Source organism: Saprolegnia parasitica (genome assembly GCF_000151545.1).
Source record: "Saprolegnia parasitica CBS 223.65 unplaced genomic scaffold supercont2.115, whole genome shotgun sequence".
Classification (NCBI taxonomy): Eukaryota; Oomycota; class Saprolegniomycetes; order Saprolegniales; family Saprolegniaceae; genus Saprolegnia; species Saprolegnia parasitica.
In genome coordinates this window covers 95,310-116,760 of record NW_012156509.1, presented here as the reverse complement: position 1 = coordinate 116,760, position 21,451 = coordinate 95,310, and the positions used below count along the sequence as shown (strand labels likewise).

The 21,451-nt window shown below is 57.1% G+C and overlaps 6 protein-coding genes across 6 annotated transcripts; 2 read left to right on the top strand and 4 right to left on the bottom strand.

Moving 5' to 3' along the window:
• Positions 1 to 5,543: 5,543 nt before the first annotated feature.
• SPRG_13547 (hypothetical protein) lies at positions 5,544 to 6,577 on the bottom strand (the record flags this gene model as incomplete). Its single annotated transcript, XM_012353143.1, has 2 exons — positions 5,544 to 5,965; positions 6,010 to 6,577. The coding sequence occupies 2 exons, from the start codon at positions 6,575 to 6,577 to the stop codon at positions 5,544 to 5,546; spliced, it is 990 nt and encodes a 329-aa protein (XP_012208533.1).
• Positions 6,578 to 8,632: 2,055 nt separating this feature from the next.
• Positions 8,633 to 9,379, top strand: SPRG_13546 (hypothetical protein; the record flags this gene model as incomplete). The annotated part of the gene is made up of 1 exon (XM_012353142.1): positions 8,633 to 9,379. One exon carries the CDS (start codon positions 8,633 to 8,635, stop codon positions 9,377 to 9,379), a length of 747 nt encoding a protein of 248 aa, XP_012208532.1.
• A 2,262-nt stretch (positions 9,380 to 11,641) lies between these two features.
• On the bottom strand, positions 11,642 to 12,979 carry SPRG_13545 (hypothetical protein; the record flags this gene model as incomplete). The annotated part of the gene is made up of 2 exons (XM_012353141.1): positions 11,642 to 12,060; positions 12,109 to 12,979. The coding sequence occupies 2 exons, from the start codon at positions 12,977 to 12,979 to the stop codon at positions 11,642 to 11,644; spliced, it is 1,290 nt and encodes a 429-aa protein (XP_012208531.1).
• Positions 12,980 to 14,533: 1,554 nt separating this feature from the next.
• On the top strand, positions 14,534 to 15,514 carry SPRG_13544 (hypothetical protein). The gene has a single exon (XM_012353140.1). The coding sequence runs from the start codon at positions 14,552 to 14,554 to the stop codon at positions 15,476 to 15,478; it is 927 nt and encodes a 308-aa protein (XP_012208530.1). The 5' UTR covers positions 14,534 to 14,551; the 3' UTR covers positions 15,479 to 15,514.
• A 160-nt stretch (positions 15,515 to 15,674) lies between these two features.
• SPRG_13543 (hypothetical protein) lies at positions 15,675 to 17,269 on the bottom strand. Its single transcript, XM_012353139.1, has 8 exons — positions 17,179 to 17,269; positions 16,835 to 17,121; positions 16,698 to 16,785; positions 16,560 to 16,646; positions 16,347 to 16,517; positions 16,024 to 16,296; positions 15,839 to 15,973; positions 15,675 to 15,796 (listed from the first exon to the last, which is right to left on the bottom strand). Exons 1-8 carry the CDS (start codon positions 17,221 to 17,223, stop codon positions 15,761 to 15,763), a joined length of 1,122 nt encoding a protein of 373 aa, XP_012208529.1. The 5' UTR covers positions 17,224 to 17,269; the 3' UTR covers positions 15,675 to 15,760.
• Positions 17,270 to 18,055: 786 nt separating this feature from the next.
• Positions 18,056 to 19,246, bottom strand: SPRG_13542 (hypothetical protein; the record flags this gene model as incomplete). The annotated part of the gene is made up of 2 exons (XM_012353138.1): positions 18,056 to 19,023; positions 19,058 to 19,246. 2 exons carry the CDS (start codon positions 19,244 to 19,246, stop codon positions 18,133 to 18,135), a joined length of 1,080 nt encoding a protein of 359 aa, XP_012208528.1. The 3' UTR covers positions 18,056 to 18,132.
• Positions 19,247 to 21,451: the final 2,205 nt, after the last annotated feature.

Sequence of the window (21,451 nt, the reverse complement as noted above, 5' to 3'; positions counted from 1 at the left end):
ACCATCCTGGAACGACGCCACAAGGCGCACGAGATCGTGGCAGCGCAGCACACTCGCCATCGTCGGAGACACATAAAACGGACCCAATTCCACTCTGGCTCGTTTGATTGCGATGCGAGGTCGGCGGTGCAAATGCATATATTCTGCGTTACTCGCTACGTTTATCAAGTTTAGGTTTTGGAGAGCCACAACATACGTTGATTCCAATCTTTTGCATGCATTTTCAAATGGGGCTAGTGGCTACGAGAGAAGCGAGCGCCTTGAACTTGAAGTTTCGCTGCGCCTTCCAGCGGACATTGAGGCAGTCGGGCTGGTTAGCCTTGCGACCAGAACGGCACGCCACGAATAGCAGCGCCTGGATTGCAGAGCAGGGAAAAGGCTCTGCGCACTCGTTCCATCGGTCACTGAACAGTGGAGGGTCATGCACCAAACCCACGTTGTTGCTACACCGCACTTCACCGCGTACGTTGGTGCGGAAGACGATTTTTGCCGACGCCGGTAAAAGTCGTGTCGTTTTGCTTCGCGCAGCCACTACGAAGAGCTCGTGCCTGAAAGAGCTCTGAACGGAGCCATGCTTGTTTACGTGTTTGAACCAGTAACGAGTATTTGTAGTTGACAGCAGAAGAAGTGAAAGAATGGGATCACAACACAATCTTTCCCTCTCTGGCTCGCATACTGCCGCGAAAAACCTTTGGTCAGCGCAATTTGCGCAAAACAAATGAGTGTCGTACGGTGGAGTGCCTTGTACGCTTTTGCGCGTGCTGCGGATCGCTGTCTCGCAGCGTACGCAGACCTTCCCGGGCCAGCCGTCAATGGTTGTTGGCATCTGCGCCACTCCTGCTCGTAGCCGCGCCGCCACGGTCTCATCGAAGCTGCTCTTTGCAAACCAGTGCCATTCCGAGAACGCATCCCCGTGCGATCGTTGTGTCGACCCCAGTGCTCACGCTCCTAGGAGAAGACAGCTTCGAGCAGCCGATCGATAGCGCGCCGATGCTGCAATGGAGTGCATATAACCCGCAACAACGATGGCGGCGTTGATTTGTAGTCGACGGTACCGCTCTGGCCTCAGGTCGAACCAGATATCTACATCTATCTACCGGAAGAAACTGGTTGGATCATCGCGGTTGCTCTTGGACCAGCGGCGATTGCGCTGGAAGCGTGCTCGGCCCCACGTGAATGTCGAACCAATACTTGAGCACACACTTGAACCGGTCGGGTACTGCCGTCGACGCAAGCAGGCGCCGTATCCGGGAAAGCGACGGATCGGCAAAGTTGCGCCTCGGCGTTGGCAATGACAGCCATGCTTGGCGACGACCAGTCGGGGACCGGGTACATCGTTAGCGCGGCCTGATGAAATGAGGCTGATCGGACGGTAGTTGGCAGGGCCGTTTCAATCACCCCTCTCGTGCAAGAGGATCGTCGTGCCTTGGACTTGGGTCGCCTGATCGAAGAGCGCGTGGTTGAACACGAGCTCGAGCGCCAGTTTGAGGATTTCGTACGGCAGCGCGTTCGGGCCTGGCGACTTGCGTCGCGCTGCTGGCTGGATGTAGTCGTAGAGCTCCGAGGCCAAGACCGGCGCCCCGAGGCGCTCGGCCATGTCGGTCGGGAGGCGCGTCTTGATCGTGAAGTCCAGGAACTGGTCGACCTCGCGGGCCGTCGTTTGCGGGGTATAGCGACGTCTAGAATCCACAGAGCTGGGCGGCTTGTCGAGCGGCGACTTGGTCGAGCCGCGAGTGGAGACGAGTGCGGAGACGTGTGGCTCGGCAAATGAGGTTGGTAACGTGCGTCGTAGCATGCTGCTGTTTTGCGCTGCACGTGAGAGCGGTTCCTTGCTTGGGCTTGTAGCCTGTCAAAACCGCTAGGGTCCGATCGATGCAGGCGCATTAGGCAGAGACTTTTGTAGTAAGGTGCAAAATGTAAAGTGTGTATTGAATAAACACGTCTACTGGATAATCCAGGGTACAACTACGGTCGTTGCACAACTATTCAGACTTGGCAGTGTCGTGCCAGGATATAAATCCGAGCATGCAGGACCTGCAAGATCTCCTGCGGCGTGGTGCGAGTCTGACCGGTGGTGTCGCGCATCTGGTGGATCGAGTCCGGTTCCGGCATCTTGATTGACGGAGACCGCAAGTCGTACTTGGTGCATCGGGCGGTTTCCACGAGATGACGTTGCACTGCCGCTTCCGTCTTGTGCTCTTGAACTTGTGTGTTGTGGTCTTCCAGACGCCGCTTGATGTCGAGGATCGCTTCAATGAGGGTTTGGCACAGGTGGCAGCTCGAGTCCGCCAACGCGACGGTGAGCTCACGCTCGACCTATTGTCTCGGAGATTCTGTCGGCGTCGACGCGGGCATGGTGCAGTAGGCGGAGCCGGGTGCGCATGTCGTTGACCATGCGATCGTAGCGGCCGGACCGATCGAGACCGAGTCCAAGAACTGGTCCAACCACTCGTCGATGATAGCGGCCGCTTCGGGTAGTTGTGCTAGCCAATGTGGTGCACGCCACGGGCCCGTTCGTGGTTTGGCTCGGGTCAGCATCTTAAACGTACAAGCCGAGTGGTTCGAGCGCGTGTTGGCGTGTGTTGACTGGGTCGGGGGGCTAACGTACAGAGTCTCCGAGACAAAATGAAGTCTATCCTGGTGCTGTGGCGCGGGCTAGTGTACGAGATCGTGGTGGGGTCGTCCTGGCGGTACGCGTCCACCAGGCGAAGTTCATGCAGCTAGAGCAGGAGCTGTTCGACACTCTAGAGGTTCTCCGGCAGCGGCTCGAACGAGTCAAGGGCGTCGGACAATGTGACGTTGAAGTCGACACCTACAATGTGCTTTGCGTCTGGTTCAAAGCGCTTTGGGAGCGTCGCGAAGAAGGTCTCGCGCTTGTCCGGTTCGGCCGGGGCATAACTGTTGTGGAGATAGAGAATCTTGCCGTGACATCGCCCGCGGGCCAAGTCGTACCTGTTGTCGAGCTCCGAGGCATGTTGTGGTACAGTACATGTACTTGAATGAGGTCGGTGATACTGTAGGAGCGTGTGGGTGGGGTGCACCTCAATCACCCTTTGTACATGCGGGCAAGGGAAGCTACTCATATACTACTGTAGATTTTCGACCCGGCAACACGTGGTGGAGATGCGAATGACACGGTATGACGCAAATGCGATGGATAATACTGTAGCTCAGTCGCCAGTGCGCGATCGATGCTTGCAGCAGCTGTTGTTGGATCAGCCTTGGATTACTTTGTAGCTCGTTGTGTGGTTGTGCGCGCGGGGGCTTCAAATCCGCGACGACGAGCAAGCGTTTCTGCGTGTACATGCTTCGAAGGAAGCAACGCTCGACTACAAGGTAGTAAAGATAGTGCAATTGCGTCGCGCCGTCCAACTTGTCATGCTCACGTGTGTACGACCGGCGCTCTACAACTACTGCTTGCTTTCAATCGTCGGTGATCACAACAGAACCGAAGAGCACGCCCGTCGATTGCCGCGTCGATTATTGTGGTTGTTTTTTATTCGGTGGATTCATGTGGCGACTTTGTGCAAGGGAGGGGTCCTCGCGAAGATGCGCTCGATACTGTTCTTGGATTCAGCAAAGTTGGCTACTGCACGTGCGCCAGACCGTACATGCTCATATCCAGGAGGATTGGCTGCCATTGCAACGAACGACTACGTGGGCGCATTGCTCGCCTGCCTGCCGGTACAGGGAGGCTACACAAGAAATCCCGACCAGCGAACAGCAACTACGACGAGCAAACGTACTACAAGAGTATGGAGCAGCATCGTACAATAGACTGGCAGCGTGACAGTGGTCTTCAACGTGGTGCACGTTTTGTTGGCGTGTCACAGAAACTGAATGTCAACTTGGAATCTTTCCACGATCACCGCACTTAAGATCATTGCTGCGCCAGCCTCATCCATGATGCAGACTACTAGTAATGACTACGTGCGCTAGCTGTAAAGCGTGAAAGTCGACAGTACCAGGGCCCCAACTATCCGAAAATGTTGTGCCGCACCCTAGGATATTTATGGCGTTGAGAGTACGAATCTCAAAAAGTTAGAAGACGCACCGCGTAGTGCGGAGCAAGCACTCTGACGCGCCTGTCATGGCATCCATCGTCAGGAAGCAGTTGCATCTTGATGTGCTACACTCGGAGCGCCCATCCCGCCTGACCTTCCCGGCTGCCAACTTCGTGCGACGACGCACGATCGGGGCGTTAGTATCACAAAATGGCTACAGTTTACGGGACGGGAGACCCAATCAAAAGCCAGGAAGACTAGTGCAGACAGCCAATCCGATGGCCGCAATTCGTGCGATCCAAGGCGCGATTGCTCGTTAGGTCAGCCACAAAAAGTCGTTGCCATCAAGCTTGAGACTCGAGCATCCACCATGTACTACTAATACACGCATCAGCAAGGCCTTGGTAGCAGCGTTAGACGTCTGGCTCGAGTTGCCTTTTCTGTGCCGCATTGTCGTGTGCATCTGAGCAAAACGCAATAGACTCGCGACAAAGAGTGCTTTTTCAAGGCGCCTGGTCGTGACCAAGTGCCAATCGATACACATTTGTGCTAATAAAAGTGAAGCAGCGATACCGATGCAGTCTATTGCTGCGTAGCGCGGAGGTAGCGCGATACGTTGTAGCCATAGCCCTAAACGTAAGAAGTCTTGTTCACGTCAAGCAGCGAATAGCGGGTGCGAATTTACGGGGGATATACCAGGTCACGTTAACGTTGCCCCAGGACGTGATGCTCTTTTGGAAGTCGTGGTCTCGGCAACAAATTAGTGTCTTGCACGTTTTGCCGCGAACTGGGTGCGTTCCGCATTGCGACCTGAAGCGCAGCAAGACAAGCACTTACAATTGACCTTGAAGCTCCCGTGAGGTGCGCGTGCTGGCCTTTCCCTTGTCACTTCAATGTCTGACGTTTCAAAACTTTTTGCAGAAACAGTTTCTCAAGTTGTACAATCAACAAAAGCTTCAAGCGAGACCAGCGGTCTCGATGCGAAGGGATCAGTGTGGGCGATACCGCCTCTCCAACGCCGCACTGCTTAACGCCCAGTGAACAAGGCACATGCAGAGCACACCGACGCGGTGACGAAGGTGGAAGGCGACCAAGGTAAACGCTGTCGAGTTGACTTACTGTGTATAAGTCCGACGTCGCAGCTCACGCAGAAGAAAAGAAAGTGCAATGGGGACGTATCCTACCCTCCGTTTTGGTGCACCGCGATGAGTCTCCATGGCGACAAGTGTCTCCGAAGAGTTCATGGATGTGTCGCTTCGATGCACACGAGCGTGTCCGAACCGGTGTGTTGTAATTGCCTGCAAAAACAAGAGACTCACAAACAGAGGAGTGATCGCGAGAGTGCTGGCGTCTCACTGCCACGAACGGGCTACGAATCCCTGGTAAAAAATCACCTGGCGCAATGTCAACCGGCTGGTCTTGCCTTGAAAACGCCTCTCTCTCGTAGGGCCATCCTTCGGACACGAGGCGACAACCCATTCATTCGATCAACACAACAGAATTCACGCCGTAGCTACAGAAAAGGACAATAATCGCATGCTACAAGACGAGGGACACAACGGCGCTGACACTGCGCGGCGGCAGATGCATCGTCGACGGCGCAACATGCACATGGGTGGCGACGCACGATCCACAACGTAGGTACGTCCACGCCACATCGGAGGTCGTGCTGTACACGGGGCCAGCGATACGGTGAGCACACGTCGCACACACTCGCGATGGCCAGTCGCAAATCGCTGCTGGCAATTCCGAAACGCCAGCGACGAGCTTCCGCGCCTCCCCGCAATCGTCAAAGCGGTGGTGCCGCGCCGAAAAGTAGCACCATGCGGCGAAAGCAGTCCAAGGCCGGTCGTGCTGCGGCCCCCAGAGCTCCAAAGACGCCTGGAAGGCAGCAAAGATGTAATTGCAGCCACTCTCGATGCTCGAGAGGCAGCAGTGCAGCACGCCAAGCTCGAGCCAACCTAGACACACCGCGTTATGATCGCATTGCACACTGCAGCCGCACCGTTGTGCAGCATGTCTTCCCACACGTCGTCGCGCGTCGCTTCAAAGCTCTTCTCGGCCGTCGCCACGACCGACACGACAACGTTCATCGCCGCCTCGAACTTGCCCATGTACCGGTACACGGTCGCCACCTCCAGCAGCGACTCGAGCGTCACAAACGCTGACGGCCCCGCCTCGAGCTCGTCCAGAAGCGCGACACGCTCCAGCAACGAGCGCGCTTGCGGCAAAGCCTGGCGCTGCAAGAGCACGTGCCCCAGCGTCGCCATGCAGTCGTGCATCTTGGCCGTGTCGTCTACCTCGGCTGCGTCAAAGCGCTCCATGGCGTCGTGGAGCCAGTCGTACGCGGCGTCGTAGGCATGCAGCTTGCTCAGACACTCGCCGACAGCCACCTGCGCGTCCAGTGTGTCGACGGCGGTGGGTCCGTGGTGCACATGGTGCGTGTAGAAGCAGACGCGGAAGAGCGCGAGTGCGAGCGCGGGGTCGTCGTCGATGAGTCGGTCACCGAGCTCGCGCCACGGCGGCAGTCGATGGAGCTGCGCCATGGGTAGGGCCATCGGCTCGAGGGTCATCGGGTGGTGCCATGGTACTGATATCACGTTGGCTATCGGGTTGGCGACGTCAGCCTCCTCTACGGGCAGTATCCATGGGGCTTGCACAAGTGTTGAGGGTCGTAGCTGCACGCATAAGATATGATCATTGACGGCGCCGCGATCTGTGAGCTGCGTGAAGACGACGGTTGGCGACAGCCATGACCGTAGTGCCTCGAGGAGTTGGTGGCACGGCGCCATCGGATGCGCGACGACAGCCCAGTGCGGTGGTGTGGTGCTGCTGGACGGCCACCGTTGGACGAGGCTACGGAGTTCTTGGTCGGGCCCGTGGAGTGCGTGGAGCAGGCGCAAGGTATCGAGTGTGCCCATAACGTGCAATTTCACAAGTGATCCGAGACTCATTCGCGTTTTTTGGGACGTGGGACTGGTGCCCGCGGTGAGATTGGCGCCACTGCCGCATTTTTGGTGGGTACGCGGAGTTGCCAATGAAATATTTTCATTTACTTTATTAGGAGACCAGATGCAGCCAGCTGTCGCGTGCGAGAATGTCGTGCGTAGCAGTAGCTCTCGACGGTGCTGGACGCAACCACGCTCGATCCCCGAGGGAGCTGCAGCTGGAATCTTTGCCTCTCCACAAGCTTCCGTCTTGAGAGATCGGAACAAAGTACAAGTACTGATGCGAGGTTGCCAGTCCCGACGAAAGCGTTCATCTTGGGTCGAGAAGCAGACAAGACTTGTCATCCATGCACTGCTTGCACCAAGGGTACACTTGCTTGCACGGGCTCTGCGTGGACTTGCCGCCCAAGTTGCCATCCGAAGCTTACCGCCAAAGCTGATGTTCTCAGCACGCCTCATGCTGATATCCACCACGCTTAAAGCAAGTTTCCTTTTCGCTTGCACGATAAAGGGACCAGTTTCACATCGAATCATTAGCGTCGGGCATTGTTGTTTAGCTTGGTAAATTCTTGCACGGGAACCCGCACATCGTACGCAAATCTCGCAGAATTGACACCACCTTGCACTTTTTAGGGCCGTCTCGACCTGGTGTACAGCGACACGATATTATATATACCAGCGACATCAACGGCCAGCGAATATCCAAGCCAAGACGACCTAGATCCCAACATGGCGAAAACGGAAGATTGTCGTGCAGCACCAGACGGGGTACATCGCGTCGTCGCGCCAAAAAGCTGGATGATTCGAGCAATATCTTCGGGTCGATAGGAAAGCTAGTTTGCCTTGACTTAACAGCATTTGGCTGTCAGTCATTCGTGATTATACTGTATCATTCGCCTTAGTCCAAGTGTAAACGGGATAGAGAGAGGCGATCACGCAGGCCATTGTTCTGGCTCAGAAGCGTTGGGCTGATGACACTGGCGAGGCAATGAACAAACAAACGGGATCGGTTGTAGTACCCTCGCAGTTTAGATCAATGGTAACTCTGATGGCACCAAGAGCCATTTCCTGGTGCCGGCACATACACAACATCTTCAACCAGAAGAGCTGCAAGGACATTCGTCATTACGTGGCCAAGCGAATTTCTTCAAAGCGTCCTGCTTAGCACACTATATGGGTGCTTCAATGATTCGTAGACCTTGTGCACTGGACGGGAAATGGAGCACAGCCATGCGCACTGCTGCAATCAGTGGCAGTCGAGTGGGATGCGTGCGAGTGGCGCTTGTTTTAAAATCGATGCAAAATTGAATATTACAATTCAAAAACTGTACGAATATTAATACTCGTCCACATGATAGTCGTACTTGAGTTGACTGCATGGCCAGAACCTCAACGACGCATTTTCTCTTGCACAAAGGAAGCCTCACCATGCGCGCGACGACATCCCTTGCTACAATTCAAGCCCTTGCTGCTCTGCAGCAGGAGCTGGCAACGACCCGAGGCCAACTTGACGACGAAGCGACCTGCGCAACTGTGATCCAGCGCCTTTGGCCTTTGGCATCTTCTGACGTGACAGCGTGGATTGTCTTGTGCCCACCAGCGTCTCTTTGGACACATCTTATCCTCGGCCTCACTCGGGTGCTGCCGCCGACGACAGTATTCGAGCTCCGCACCACGTCGATGGTTGACAGCGTCCTCTGCGTGCAGCTACGACCCTCGACCCTCAGCTTTGACAACCCCAAGCAAGCGTCCGACCAAGCCACACCCCAACACTGGAGCTTGAACCCGGTGACAACACTACCATGGCACCACCCGGTGACCCTCGAGCCGATGGCCCTACCCATGGCGCAGCTCCATCGACTGCCGCCGTGGCGCGAGCTCGGTGACCGACTCATCGACGACGACCCCGCGCTCGCACTCGCGCTCTTCCGCGTCTGCTTCTACACGCACCGTGTGCACCACGGACCCACCGCCGTCGACACACTGGACGCGCAGGTGGCTGTCGGCGAGTGCCTGTGCAAGCTGCATGCCTACGACGCCGCCTACGACTGGCTCCACGACGCCATGGAGCGCTTTGACGCAGCCGAGGTAGACGACACGGCCAAGATGCACGACTGCATGGCGACGCTGGGGCACGTGCTCTTGCAGCGCCAGGCTTTGCCGCAAGCGCGCTCGTTGCTGGAGCGTGTCGCGCTTCTGGACGAGCTCGAGGCGGGGCCGTCAGCGTTTGTGACGCTCGAGTCGCTGCTGGAGGTGGCGACCGTGTACCGGTACATGGGCAAGTTCGAGGCGGCGATGAACGTTGTCGTGTCGGTCGTGGCGACGGCCGAGAAGAGTTTTGAAGCGACGTGCGACGACGTGTGGGAAGACATGCTGCACAACGGTGTGGCTGCAGAGTGCAATGCGATCATAACGCGGTGTGTCTAGGTTGGCTCGAGCTTGGCGTGCTGCACTGCTGCCTCTCGAGCATCGAGAGTGGCTGCAGCTACCTCTTGGACGTTTACGAGTGGCGTCTACTGCAGTTTGGTCCTCAGCACGACAGGACATGGACTGCGTTCGTCATGTGGGCCTTCTTTTCATCGCGAGACAAACATCGTCATGAACCAAGTCGACTGCAAAAGCTGCGGGATGGCGTGGCGCGAATGCCAGCAGCTATGCCTGACTGGCCTCAAACGGTGTGCGCAAGCTGCCGGCGATCCATTCGCGGCGCGGCATTTTCAAGTCGTGCGATGCTCCATTCACATACTTGTACTGCCACCGCTGTGCCTCACCACTCGAGATGCGCAGTCACTTGCCGTTGCGTAGCCTCGATCGAGAGAGCCATCAATAAGAGACGGAAAATAAGAGAGGTGCGATTTGCTGCTGCTATGTGTGGAGCTGAGAAGGCGAGTGTGAGCTGAACAAAGTGAGAGACGAAGCTACCTTGTCGAACGCATCGTAAAGCACTTCGCTTGATGAGCTCGTGTGGATTGGAGTGAGGTGATGCCACGAGGCATACATGTGACTGCGATGACTTTGGCCTACCGTTGTGAAGCATTGTTTAACCCTGCTCTCGTCGAAATGATCGAAAGCAGCTATCCTTTGGTCCATCTCTCGAGTGCGTGCACTGAGGTCGTAGCAAAGCGTTGCGCTGTTGCTGAATGGAAGACCTCGGTCACGAATGAAAGCGCAAGGGCCCATCAATGCGAGCCTCTTGGTGGTAATGAGGGCTCCTTCCACGCGTGTGCTCGTGCCACTTGCGACGCTAGTGCCTTCGAGTACAAACTTGCTACAGACTTCAACTTGTACATCTGCGGCAATCTCATCTATAGTCGACTTGTGTATCCAAAAAGCCGGGTTCAACCGCGTTGGCAGTGGCTGCTCGTTGGTGTTCACTAGTTCAAGCAATTCCGCTCATGGGTTTCAGGTGCATCCCATGCACGCTCGTGCGAGGCGTCAAAGTCAGAAGCCCTTGTCCTCAGCCGTCTTGCCAGCATATGAGGCACAGCATCATCAACGACTTTCGTCCAGCTGCTTGAAGGCATGTGTAGAGCATGATTCATCATCGTCAAGTGCTGCTAAGCAGATTTTGAATAAAGGGGATGCAAACGAGTGGGTTCCTGTGTTTGAATCCCAACCGACTGACCCTCAGCTGAACGCGTCGTTGTGGCCCTAGAAATGACCATCAAACCGATGTACCAGAACAAAGAGCCCCATGCCCTCAAGCTTACCGTAGGGACGAGCATCCGCCTTTGATCAAGCGTTGAGAGTGTGTTGCGGCGCCTCGGGATGCTCCAGACAATGATGTAGTTGCCACGCTTGTGAGGATTTCTCTGAGTAGGTTCTTTCGTCGAGCGCTCTCCGTTTCGTAGAGTCCGTCTACGAGCATGTCGAAAGACGCCGGCAGCGGCCAGGCGATAACCTGCTCTCTGTGATAGTGTGGAGCGGGGCGCAGCGGTCCATCGTCGTGTCTTGCTCGCTGCCATTGTAGACGTATATCTCTCGTTTTATTGACAGAAACATTGACCATTTCCGAAAATACCAAACGAAACGGGTCCCATGGATACTGACTGCAATTGTGGATCAACCAGCCAGGTACACGCGGGAGAAGCGCTGAGCTGCGAATGCAAGTAATGTCGTGGCCACGAGAACGTCTGCAGTTTGATATCCGACGCACGTCCAATACGTCTCTCCTTGACTGATTGGCGAGGCCGTGCAGGAAGCATACTACATTTATATGCGAGCCAAACGCAAGAAGCCCGAAATACTGTACAGTAGACTGGCGCAGGTGAGTAGCAAGGGTGAGGAAGAGTGGTTTATCAAGAGATTTAAGAGTAGCACCCCGCGCGACGTGTCCGCTGCGCCGAGAGGAGCAAGCTCTGCAAAAGAACACTGTCTGGGCGGAGAGTTACGAGTCGCAGCCGGCCTCGCAAATCGAGCACCGATGCTGGTTTGGACGTGGTCCGTATCTATGAAAGCGGTGCAATTGGCTGGAGCGTTCCAACGAAACTCCACACACCGTTGCGACCGATGACGCGCCACAGGATAGCCACCGAGACCTTTCGATAGCAACCAACTACGTAGGAGGTGCTACCGCGGCAATTCTCCTATTCAAGTACAATTGATCGATTTCTGTGGTCCGCATGCATGCGGCGCGAGCTGTCGCAGCCGTTAATAATGGAGCACGGTGGCGTAGAATAGACAGGCAAGTTAGAGTGTGCCAGAGAGGCCCAGCGCCTCGTTCGGCAAGCGGTACATGAGCACGGCGTCGCCGGCCAGCGACGTTGTCGCGCAAGGCATGCACGCGAGGTACGTCCAGCCACCCCAGCGCCGCGACGCAACGGCTGCTTGGCCCATGGGTGCGCCGCAGTAGACGCAGTACCGACCACCCCACGGCACCATCCCATCGTTGCACTCCGTCGCGAGAAACTGGTGCAGCGACGAGCGGCCGGGAAAGGTCGCTGCCGAGCTCGTCACGTAGACGTAGTAGAGAGCGTAGAAGGAGGCACTTGTCGCCGTGTGAACGCTTCCGAGCAGCGTCTTGCGAGCGCGATACGCTCGGTGCAGCGACTCGACTGCGAGGCTCCAGCGATGCATGTTGGCCAGCACGAGACCTGCGGCGTGGTGTGCTACACCAATCGTGCTATTACCATGGCGATCGAGATGGTGGTGAATACCTTCGGCGACAAGCCGCTCGCAGCCAAGAGGCGCCGATAGCACCGACTCGAGAAGCGCCCACGAAGGTCCGAGCGCCTTTGCGAATCGATGGGCGCCCGCCAGGTCGATCGTCGCCGACCAAACCTCGCTCGTTCCTGCGACGGCGCGGGCGACGCGTTCGTAGTACTCGACGGCGCGCTTGGTGTCCATGCGCTGGAGATGCGCGAAGCCGAGGTTCGTCCAGCGTGCCAGTGCATCGGGCGACGACGATGCGGACGACTCGGTGAGCCACGCGATCGCGAGCTTGTACTCGCGCACGTCGAGGAGGACGTCGCCGATCCAGTCGACGACCGCCAGCGTCTTGGCGTTGCGGGGGCCCAACGACCGGCCGAGCGTGAGGTACGTGCAGTACAAGAGCGAGAGCGCCACAACCGGCTGCATCTGCTGCTCGCACACTCTGGCGAGCTCGGCAATGGTCTCGACGCTCGTCGCGCCCGCGAGTCCCAAGGGCGCATGCAAGCTAATCGGCGTCAAGCGCACGTGGCCGACGCACGCGGGCCGTGCAAAGCGCGACGGCAGCAGGAGCGCGCTCGGCGGCAACTCGATCGCGAGCACTTGCGTTGGCGTCACGACGCGGGCGAGGTCCGGAAGCAGCACGTTGACGCACACTGGCGTGCTCGGGCCAAATGCATCGAGGAGCAGCTCGACGAGCGTCGTAAAGAGCAACTCGGGATGGTACAAAATGACCCAGGACGCCGGCGACGCCGTCGGCGCCTTGGTCCCGTGCGGCTGGCACGGCGCTGCGTCGAGGCAGCACACACCATCCAGCTGGTCGGCGCGGCTCTGGACGTAGGCGCCGAGGTCCTTGACGAGATAGCTGGGCAGCGTCATGGCAAATGTGGTTCGAAAGACTCGCGACGCTGGACACGTCCGAGTAGCTCCGGATCACGTGCCCTGCGAGATCCGATCAACGGAAGGGGCTGTGCGATACCTCGCCTGTCGACGCAGCCGGCTACGCGCTACTCACACCTCCAGGTAGCGCCGGGTTGAAGACGCGCACGCGAAATGAAAGACCTCGAGCGACACGTCCTAGCGTCAAAAGTCGAGTTGAAATGACTCTGCTCGACACCTGACCACCTTCCGCGTCGTCGCTGGCGAACCAGACAAGTCTCGTCTCGAGGCGCCCGTAGCGTGCAAATGTACGGTAGCTAGGGCCACCAATTAACACGCAGCGATGCATGGATGCAGTTGAAAGCGAGCGCACCGCATGCCATCTGCATGTCGCCTTCATGATCACCACACGGTCTGTGATGGCGCCGAATGACAGATTGATCACACTAAAGACGCATGAAAACTCGTCTACGTTGACGTGCTAACTGTACAATTCGTATATACTCGAGCTGAGACAAGTGCATTGTACATGTGTTCGTAGACAGCAGACAAACGTTTTCGAAACTACCGTACTTCAAAAAGTATAAGCAGAAACCGGGTTTCCGAGCAACCGCCCCCAGAATTGGACATCAAACTCGACTGAAGCTTCATACATTTTGCTCGATGGAAATGTTCTCGCGGTAGACGCCTGGGAACGCAGCGCGGGCGAAGGTTCAGGAGGTGTGTCACATGGAGACGCATGACTTCGGACGCGGGGTGAAGCTCACAAAGCCACGGGGCGAGCGCTCAGATAATGCGGCCCAGATCCAGATCCAGGGTCCAAGAGCACACATGAGCTTCCGAGAGAACTTTTCGGTAGTCCACTTGTTTGTTACAGCTACCCAACGGTCTAATGTAACAAATTGGGTGTTGTGTGCGTCGAAACGACCTTTTCACGAAGGGGCGTATCTTGCGTGCTGTCGTAGAGCTAGCATTCTAGATTTCGACGCCTACGAAGCAACCCGCCCGAGGTCATGGCATGAAGGCCCTTTGCCCCCTGAGCAAGCTCGCCATTGTGAAAACGTCGATAACTTTCATCCGACTCGACGTCTTGACATCCCATGAAACAGCGCGGAGACGTTGGCGACTGCTTTCGAGATTGCATTTATCTCCACGTGGCTCCAATGGACGGCGGGGCATCGATCCCGTTGGTTGGGTCCACACACTGCGGACGCAGGCGCTCGATAATATCGAAGCTGGCTTATTCCAGTGACCTCGGATGAAACATCCCGTGAAGTCCAACGAACGCTGCCGAGAACAAGATCGGCGTATCGAAATAGTGTAGTACGCTTCCCGACGTTCAAACGGAAACGCGAACCCGGCGTCAATGCCGTCCTTCCGATTAGCATTGCATATTGAGCTACACTAGACATCACTCATGAATGACCGCGTTGTCTTGACAGGTCCGTAGGCATGGCGCGGGACGCCCTGTTCAAACACTAATATATGGGAAAGGAATACGCACCCATATGGTGTAGCATCCAAGCGCGATCCACGAAGATACCGGCAGATTGGATTTTCCCCGTCAACACCATGTCCCTCGTCCAGCGCCGCGCCGCGCTCGCCGCCATCAGCGCCTTGGTGAGCGACGCTGCGTCGATGCCACTGCACTGGATCTACGACGACAGCGAGCTCGCGCAGCGCATTGCCGGCAAAGACCCGGCCTTTCTGTCGCCGCCGGCCAACAAGTATTACAACTACGCCGACGGTGCGCTCTCGCCGTACGGCGATGAAATCGTGCCGCTGCTCCAGCACCTCGCGGACGCGCCGGTCTTCGACGCCGAAGCCTTCTCGGACGTCTCGCTCGCGGCCATGCAGACGTACACGGGCCGCTTGAATGGCGTAATGCGCGAGTTCGTCGCCCGCGCTGCCGAAGGCAAGAAGTTCCCGCACCTCGCCGGCCCCAACGACGACAGCCACGGCCTCAACAAGGTCCCGCTTCTCGTTGCGCGGTATGCGGGCAAGCCGGAGCTCCTCGATGTCGTGCGCCAAGCCGTGCTCGTGCACCAAACGACGCCTCTCGCAATCGACGTCGCGATCGCCGGCGCCATCATCTTGGAGGCGGTCGTCGTCAAGCAGAGCTCGATCAAGGACGCGATCACTGCGGCACGCAGCGATGCTCGTGTGGAGGCTTCGGTGCAGGCGCTCATCCAAGGTGTACTTGACGACGCGGTGGCATCCTCGGACGTTCACGCGGCGGTAGCCAAGTACGGCAAGTCGTGCCCTCTCCCCGGCTCGTTCCAAAGCGGCCTCTTCGTGCTCCTCACGGACGGCCAGTATGTGTCGTCGGTCACCAAGAACATCACGGCCGGCGGCGACAACTGCGGTCGCTCGATCTTTGTCGGGGCCGTGGCCGCGGCGGCCACCGATTCGCCGACGCCGGACGCGTGGCAGCACAAGATGACGCGTTTTGCCGAGCTGCACGCGCTCGTCGAGAAGGTCGTCGCCAAGAACCACTAAGTCTGTGGCCTCGTAGTACCGTAATATGAAGTCGACTTCCGTTCACTTGCCTCTCAACCAGCGTAGCACTGAACCATTCTAGTTCGTTTGGCGCATGGATCATAGCGTCTTGGGCACTGCGCGCGACCCAGTCACCTAAACGACGACGCACTCTGCACCCCGACGCTCGTTCGGTCCGTGCCGTGGGAACCCATCTCTGTGCGCACACGCAGCTACGACAAGTGGCATTGCGGTGTATTACATCGGTCGCTTCCCCATATGAATGTGATTTGAGTTGTGTGCTTACGCCTTCTTGGTGACGCACTTGGTCTTGTGCGCCTAGTCACTTCGCTCAGCATTGGATCTCGGACGTGGCGGTACCTCGAGGGCCGCAGCCAAGGCCTCCGAGCCGTTGACGAGCTGCACGAATTCGGCCACCGACACTTCCTTGTCCTGCTTGGCCAAGACGATGGCCGTCGTCGGGTGACCAACCACCGTCGCCGCCGGCAGGCGCACCTACAGCAGCACGCGATGAGCGCAACGCAAACGCCAAAAGACAAACGTACGACGCTGAGGTCCTTGGTGAGAGCCATCGGGAACGTCTTGTGGCGCTTAAGCGCCGTCGCCTTCGAAGGCTTGACGGCCGCCGCAGCCACGACTGCGCCCTCGAACGCGCCCGTGACACCGACCTCCGGGTGCCAAATGGCGCCGTGGGCAGCGTGCAAGTCCTTCTGCGCGCTGCGCCAGGCGGCCGTCGCGTTAAAGACGAGCGTCGACGACGCGCGGTCGGCCGACGTGAGCACGTCGCACGGCAAGGCAATGTTCGACGGGATCTCGGCCTGGCCGTGTCACGGTGAGCGACGAGACAAGAGGAGACGAGAGAGCGTACGTCGAGCTGCGCCTTGACCTTGAGGATCGCGTCCTGGATCTGACCCAAGCCAACCGCGTTGCCACGGACGACAATCTTGGCCTGCTCAAAGCCATCCTCGTTGACATCAATGTTGTACGCGAACATCGACTCCTTCGTGTTGGTCTGGACAACAACGAGGATCGGGCGGGGCTACATGCGCGCATAAGATACACGTCGCTCAGTCGACAGTACCGTCTGGGGATCCTTGGCAGTGGGCACCGCGACGATCAAGTTGGCCAGCGCGTGGGCAAGCGCAGGCGAGTCCGAGATGACGCGGATCTACAGTTCGGCTTGTCCAATTCTGCCATACGAGGGCCACCGTGCGAATACCTGCGTGCGGACAGCAGCCAAGGCGCCGACGGCGCCGTCGTGGACGTACAAGTCCGAGACATGGCCAAGCTCTTCCGTCACGTCGTTCCTGTAGCGCAATGAGTACGAGCCCGCGCATCTTGCACAGCAGTACGTACCAGAGGCCCAAGAAGGCCACAGGGTGCGCCTCCTCGAGCGCGACCGACGACTCAATCGGAAGCGGGAACGTGCCCGAGACCGACGCAAGGTTGGCGAGGGCGCGGTTGCGGTAGCAGTTGTGGCGGGGCGTAACGTCATCGTCAGCCAAGCTCCAGTTCACCTCAAAGTTGTTGCCCTCGTGCTCCTCGGGGAAGTCGGCAATGAACTGGCGCGGCAGCTTCATCTCGGGCTCCAAGATCGACGCCACGGACGGCGTCGGCGCGGCCGTGAGCGAGCGCACGTTCATCTAAATGCATGGGCGTGGCCATGAGAGCTAGGTAGACGCCAGAGGACATGCGCCTACCCGGCGGGACGAGGCGACGGCAAGGCGGCGCAAGGACATCATCATGCTCGAGGTTGCTCTTGACGACAAAGGGAAAATGTCTGGCCAAGACGAGATCCGGATAAAACTGTCGCAACCGGAGAGGCATTCACGTGATGGTTCCTTCTCCATTTTATGACTATAGTTTTGTATGTTACTTGCCTATTTTTATACCTGTCGCGATCGTCCGTGCGCAATATTAATAACATAGATATGATTTGCAGAAGCCAAAAGACATGGTACGGAGAATAATAATATTCGTTGCGGACAAAAGTTTAGTCGACTGGAATGATGGAGTTAGTCGCTCGAACCTACTAAGCCCTCCTGCCATGGCGGAACCAGAGACCGTGAGATCCTAATCAAACACAAGATGAGCTCTCTCTACATACGACATCGCGTTGTTGTTCCAGCTACTACGTAAGTTGATGCTACTTGTATAATGCGCAAACTTGTTTCCAGGCTGCGTCGACGACTGCATCGATATCTGCGACCACGAGTTACATGATCGAGATCGAGAGGGCGTTTGCTCGCTTGATGCAGACAAGCGCGCTCCCGCTGACCGCGTAGCACACGGTGACTAAATTCTGGACACGGCGTATACAGAATTTGGTCCAAAACCTCGACGATTGTTCCTACATCAAGGCGTCAAGGCCATGGGCGACGATTCGCATCAAGGTCGTCCAAGACATCGCAGTGCTCGCCGCTCGTCGGGCACATAATCATCTTCGTGCTGCTTGTCTTGGATGCTGCAGCGATCGTTGTCTCGCGTGTGATTGGTGCGTCGAAAATCATCATGATTTGTGATTCGTGCGTCGATATACTCTATGCGTTTTGATTGGTGCATCGAAAATCCAAAAAATCGACCGCCCAAGCACGTGTGTATTAATTGTTTGGATGTCGATGATATCTCTAATGGTTACTACATATACATGTCGTTTACAAGTACGTCGTGATGGCGTACATGATGAAGCCGCAGCCAATCATGAGGACAGGCGTGTCCATCGTGTGGGGCGCAATCGCCTCGGCGTAGGCCATCGTCGGCGGCAAGACGAGCATCGCCGTGAGCACCTGGGTGAAGTTGTCAAAGTCGGCGTACTGGAGCGCGGGGAAGATCATGCCCGAGAGGAAGACGCAGGCAGAGCCCTCCCACGAGCGCGTGTACTTGCGCGTCGAGAAGAGCGCACGCGTCTTGTACTTGTGCTTGCCCCACATGATGCCGACGGGCTCGGCGAGGCCGTCACCGATGCCCGTGATGAAGACAATGATGAAGACGAGGTTGCCGTTCGTGGCGAAGAGCCACTTGAAGAACATCAAGATGAAGAGGCCGGGCGCGATGTTGCCAGCGATGATCCACTTGAGCGTGTGCGGGCGATCTTCCGGGCGGTCGAGCGAGTTGAACTGGAGCATGAAGAAGCTGCTCGCCTCACGGATGGGCTTGATGAGGACGAAGAAGCCGACCATCGTGAAGAGATCGCCCCAAGCGAGCGCGAGGGGACCGGAGAAGCTCGTGTGGATCACGAGCGGCACCATGTACGCCGCGAAGTGCTGGAGCTTGCGCGTGTAGTTGACCTTGAACGCCGAGCCCTTGTTGGTCATGATGTAGCCCTTGTCGTCGACGGCGCAGAACGCACGGCAGATCATGCCGCCGATGAGCGACACGAGCATCATGCAGAGCACCTTGGGGATCTGGCTGATCCAGAACGCCGGCGTCGTGAAGTAGTCGATGTGGTAGAAGTACGTGAGGACGAGGAGCACGACGAGGTAGAGGCCGAGGCCGATCGCAAACACAAAGTCGAACGTCTGCGTCGTAGTCGCCAGCGACTTCGCCTTCTTCGATGGCAGCCTCGGCAGCGACGACAACCTCCGTGTCCTTGGTCTGGAGCGGGAGCGTCTCGGCCTTGGTGACAGCGAGCGGCTTCCACACGATGCGGAGGAAGACGTAGATGGCGACGAGCGAGACGATCGGGAGGCCAACAAGCGTCGCGAACTGCAGGTCCGTCATGGTGGCGGGCCACGCCGGCGCGGCAATGACCGTGGAATTGGCAACCATGGGCGAGGTCCGGTGCAAATTGCAGAATGAAGAGCGAGGTGGGCGGTTTGGCCAGGTCCACAGAAATCCCTGAGCTGGCTGCGACATGTTTCGGGCCGTCGCCATGTGGCTCAAGTCGTCAGCATCCTGGATGCCCAATTGAGCGGGCTCAGCTGCGATTTTCACGTGGCCTTTCCGTGTGAAACTCACCCCGTGACTGTTATAACACAGACATGCTGTATCGTTCGTTGTTGTTCGAGCCACGAAATTGTACCTCGTTGCCAGCCTCGTTGCTGCTGAAGCAATCGACTGAATCGTAGCAAAATGCGTGAGCTTCGCCGTGGGTTCGATCATGTGTGTTGGTTCCAATGGCTGAGCCAGTGAAGCTGGGTACAATATTCACCACAAGCTGTTTCCCAATTCTACTAAAGTATGGGCCGCAAGGACTGCAAGTCAAGCACGCAGCACACGGAACGCTCGTCAACGATATTGCTGAGCTACGTCACGTTATAGTATCGACTGCACGAACGGTACGTATTCAGGTGGACCGTGAAACGCCCGACGTCAAACCTTTTGGACTGCATGTCTGTCACATTTGCGACATCGCCGCAAGTGAAATGTGGGGCTGGCTGTGATCCGAACCAGACTCTCGACAGCGATCACCCACCAGTGTACAGCTCCAGTGACGAACGAGAAGCTGGCGAATTCAGCGCCAATTGATCTCGCCTGCCTAAAGAGGCGCCATCTATCATCCTATCACGTACTGTTATAACACTCGTGTGATCTTGTGAAAATCTCGACACCGGTCGGTAAGCCAGCAAGAGCCGGTACAATTTAGCTCAAAAAAAGAAATCGCCTCGCGCCAAGTATGCCCTTCCGAGCCGCGGCTGCGCGACGTTTGAGTGGCAGCGAGAGGCTAGCGTGTCGCAAGCACCGAGTTCGTTGAGGCCGAACAAGCAACCGAGTGCGATGCGTCGGCGTGGAATCCTACACTCGATCAATGTATGCCACATCCGTCGGCGCTTCAGGATACGGCAAGCGTGGGATTTCGCAACGTGTGCTCTGCAGTTGCATAAAACACACGATGGCGCGCGACGGCAGCGTGTGAAATTCAAATAACACGCTGCCATAACAAACCAGGACTTTTTGTCAGCACTACGTTGGCCGTGCATGCGAGGCGTCGCGAAGGCAACACGGAAGCACTATAGCCGTACGCACCAACAACTCTATTGAAATAGTATCGAATGCTTGTACTTGGATATCCTGCGGTCTATGGCGACACCGTCCGATGAGTGCAAGTAAAGTGTTGTTGCATGTTCGTACAAAGCTAACGCCGTCATGGTGGTACAATAGCATCAAGGGCATGTGCATTGGCGGCAACTATCGAGTTGCGTTGAAGCGCGTTGCAGTCCATTCGTTGCATCAACTAGGATGCTTCCGTGGCGGATTTCCACCTCGTACAACGCGCCCATCAGGTAGCCAATCTGACGTGCGACGTCGAGTCTCAATACTACCGGTAGATGAAACGACGCTCCGTATGGTCACTGTGTCTGCGCTGAAGTAGGGCAGCACCAACGTTGGTGTCGTGCTTCGATCCTAAGCAACGAAAGTGTTATAACACGTGGCCGAGAGGTGTAAAATACGAAAGCGGGTGGGTTTTGCGGCGAATCGCAAGTCCGACACGTGGTGGGTGACGAATTTGATTGGCGCACCATCTGCACAAACGACCGATTGTATAAACACGCGAAAGTCTAAAGGTCGCTCTCGCTGTCGCTGATTGCCTTATGGAGACTGCACTAAAAGCTCGCTACTACGTTTAACATCTGCGGGCGTTCTGTTATAACGCGTCCCTGCCGGGCATATCCTCCTCGCCCCTGCCGTGCACGTCATATCACCGCGTCAGAAAGGCCAAGAAAAAGAACCCAGAAAAACAGAAGCCTTCAATTTCGTGGTCCACTGGATTGGCTGAGAGCGCGGACGTGAGCGCGCCACGTGGGTGGGAAGGTGCCGTCGAGCGATCCGCGGATCTGGTTCCATCTGCTCGGTTGCCAGAACGGACCGCCGCCGCCACTCATTCGTCTTGCCCGGCATCATCATTACACGACGTGGGCTGTCGCCCGACGGCCGCGCACATCCGCTGGCCACGCGATGACGCAACAAGTCCAGAAGGCGACGATCGTTCCCGTGGCTCCAACGAAAGCGCCAGGACGAGCGCATTGACGCAGG

What these genes read in the sequence shown, in the direction of transcription:
- SPRG_13544 (XM_012353140.1), top strand. Translation starts at nt 14,552, where the DNA reads ATGTCCCTCGTCCAGCGCCGCGCCGCGCTCGCCGCCATCAGCGCCTTG.
- SPRG_13543 (XM_012353139.1), bottom strand. Translation starts at nt 17,223, where the DNA reads ATGATGATGTCCTTGCGCCGCCTTGCCGTCGCCTCGTCCCGCCGG. An exon ending in GTGGCCTTCTTGGGCCTCTG is followed by an intron (nt 16,786 to 16,834) that starts GTACGTACTGCT and finishes ATTGCGCTACAG; the next exon opens with GAACGACGTGACGGAAGAGC. An exon ending in TGGCTGCTGTCCGCACGCAG is followed by an intron (nt 16,647 to 16,697) that starts GTATTCGCACGG and finishes GCCGAACTGTAG; the next exon opens with ATCCGCGTCATCTCGGACTC.